The 453-nt window shown below is 46.8% G+C and overlaps 1 protein-coding gene across 1 annotated transcript; it reads left to right on the top strand.

Annotated features, from left to right (window-relative positions):
• Positions 1–51: 51 nt before the first annotated feature.
• PHALS_08135 (uncharacterized protein) lies at positions 52–283 on the top strand (the record flags this gene model as incomplete). Its single annotated transcript, XM_024721721.1, has 2 exons — positions 52–182; positions 244–283. 2 exons carry the CDS (start codon positions 52–54, stop codon positions 281–283), a joined length of 171 nt encoding a protein of 56 aa, XP_024586792.1.
• Positions 284–453: the final 170 nt, after the last annotated feature.

Below are 453 nucleotides of genomic sequence, written 5' to 3'. Positions count from 1 at the left end.
GATGGACAAGGACACGAGTCCTGAGCTCATGGAGCAAGAATGCTGATCACAATGAGAAGTACCTGTTTGGGACGGCTTGGCCTTGTATTACCAGGAGAGGGCAAAGTGTTTGGTCGGGAACTAGCGAGCCATCCGAGTTGTTCTTGTCGAAAAAAGTTTAAAAACGCTCCACGACAACTTGGGTAGCGCGTAAATTTCCAAGATCTCGCTTTTAGCGATGTTTCTTTGAAGCATTTGATATAGCCCACGAGATCACACTGCTGATGCAGGTATGATCTCATAATGCAAAAGAGGCGAGTGATGTGTAAGGAAAGGTGTACGCAGCCTTTAATCATGGAGTGGTCACTTCTGCGCAGTGTAAACCACAAAATGATCTGCTTATCAGAAGAATGGTGGAGCGGGGCAGGTACTCTGTAGCTGAGTATACTCTTTCCTCTAAAGAGGCGACTCAGC

Source organism: Plasmopara halstedii, assembly GCF_900000015.1.
Source record: "Plasmopara halstedii genome assembly, contig: Scaffold_3156, whole genome shotgun sequence".
NCBI lineage: Eukaryota > Oomycota > Peronosporomycetes > Peronosporales > Peronosporaceae > Plasmopara > Plasmopara halstedii.
Note: the sequence above shows the minus strand (reverse complement) of the source record. Positions and strands in the feature narration are given on the sequence as shown.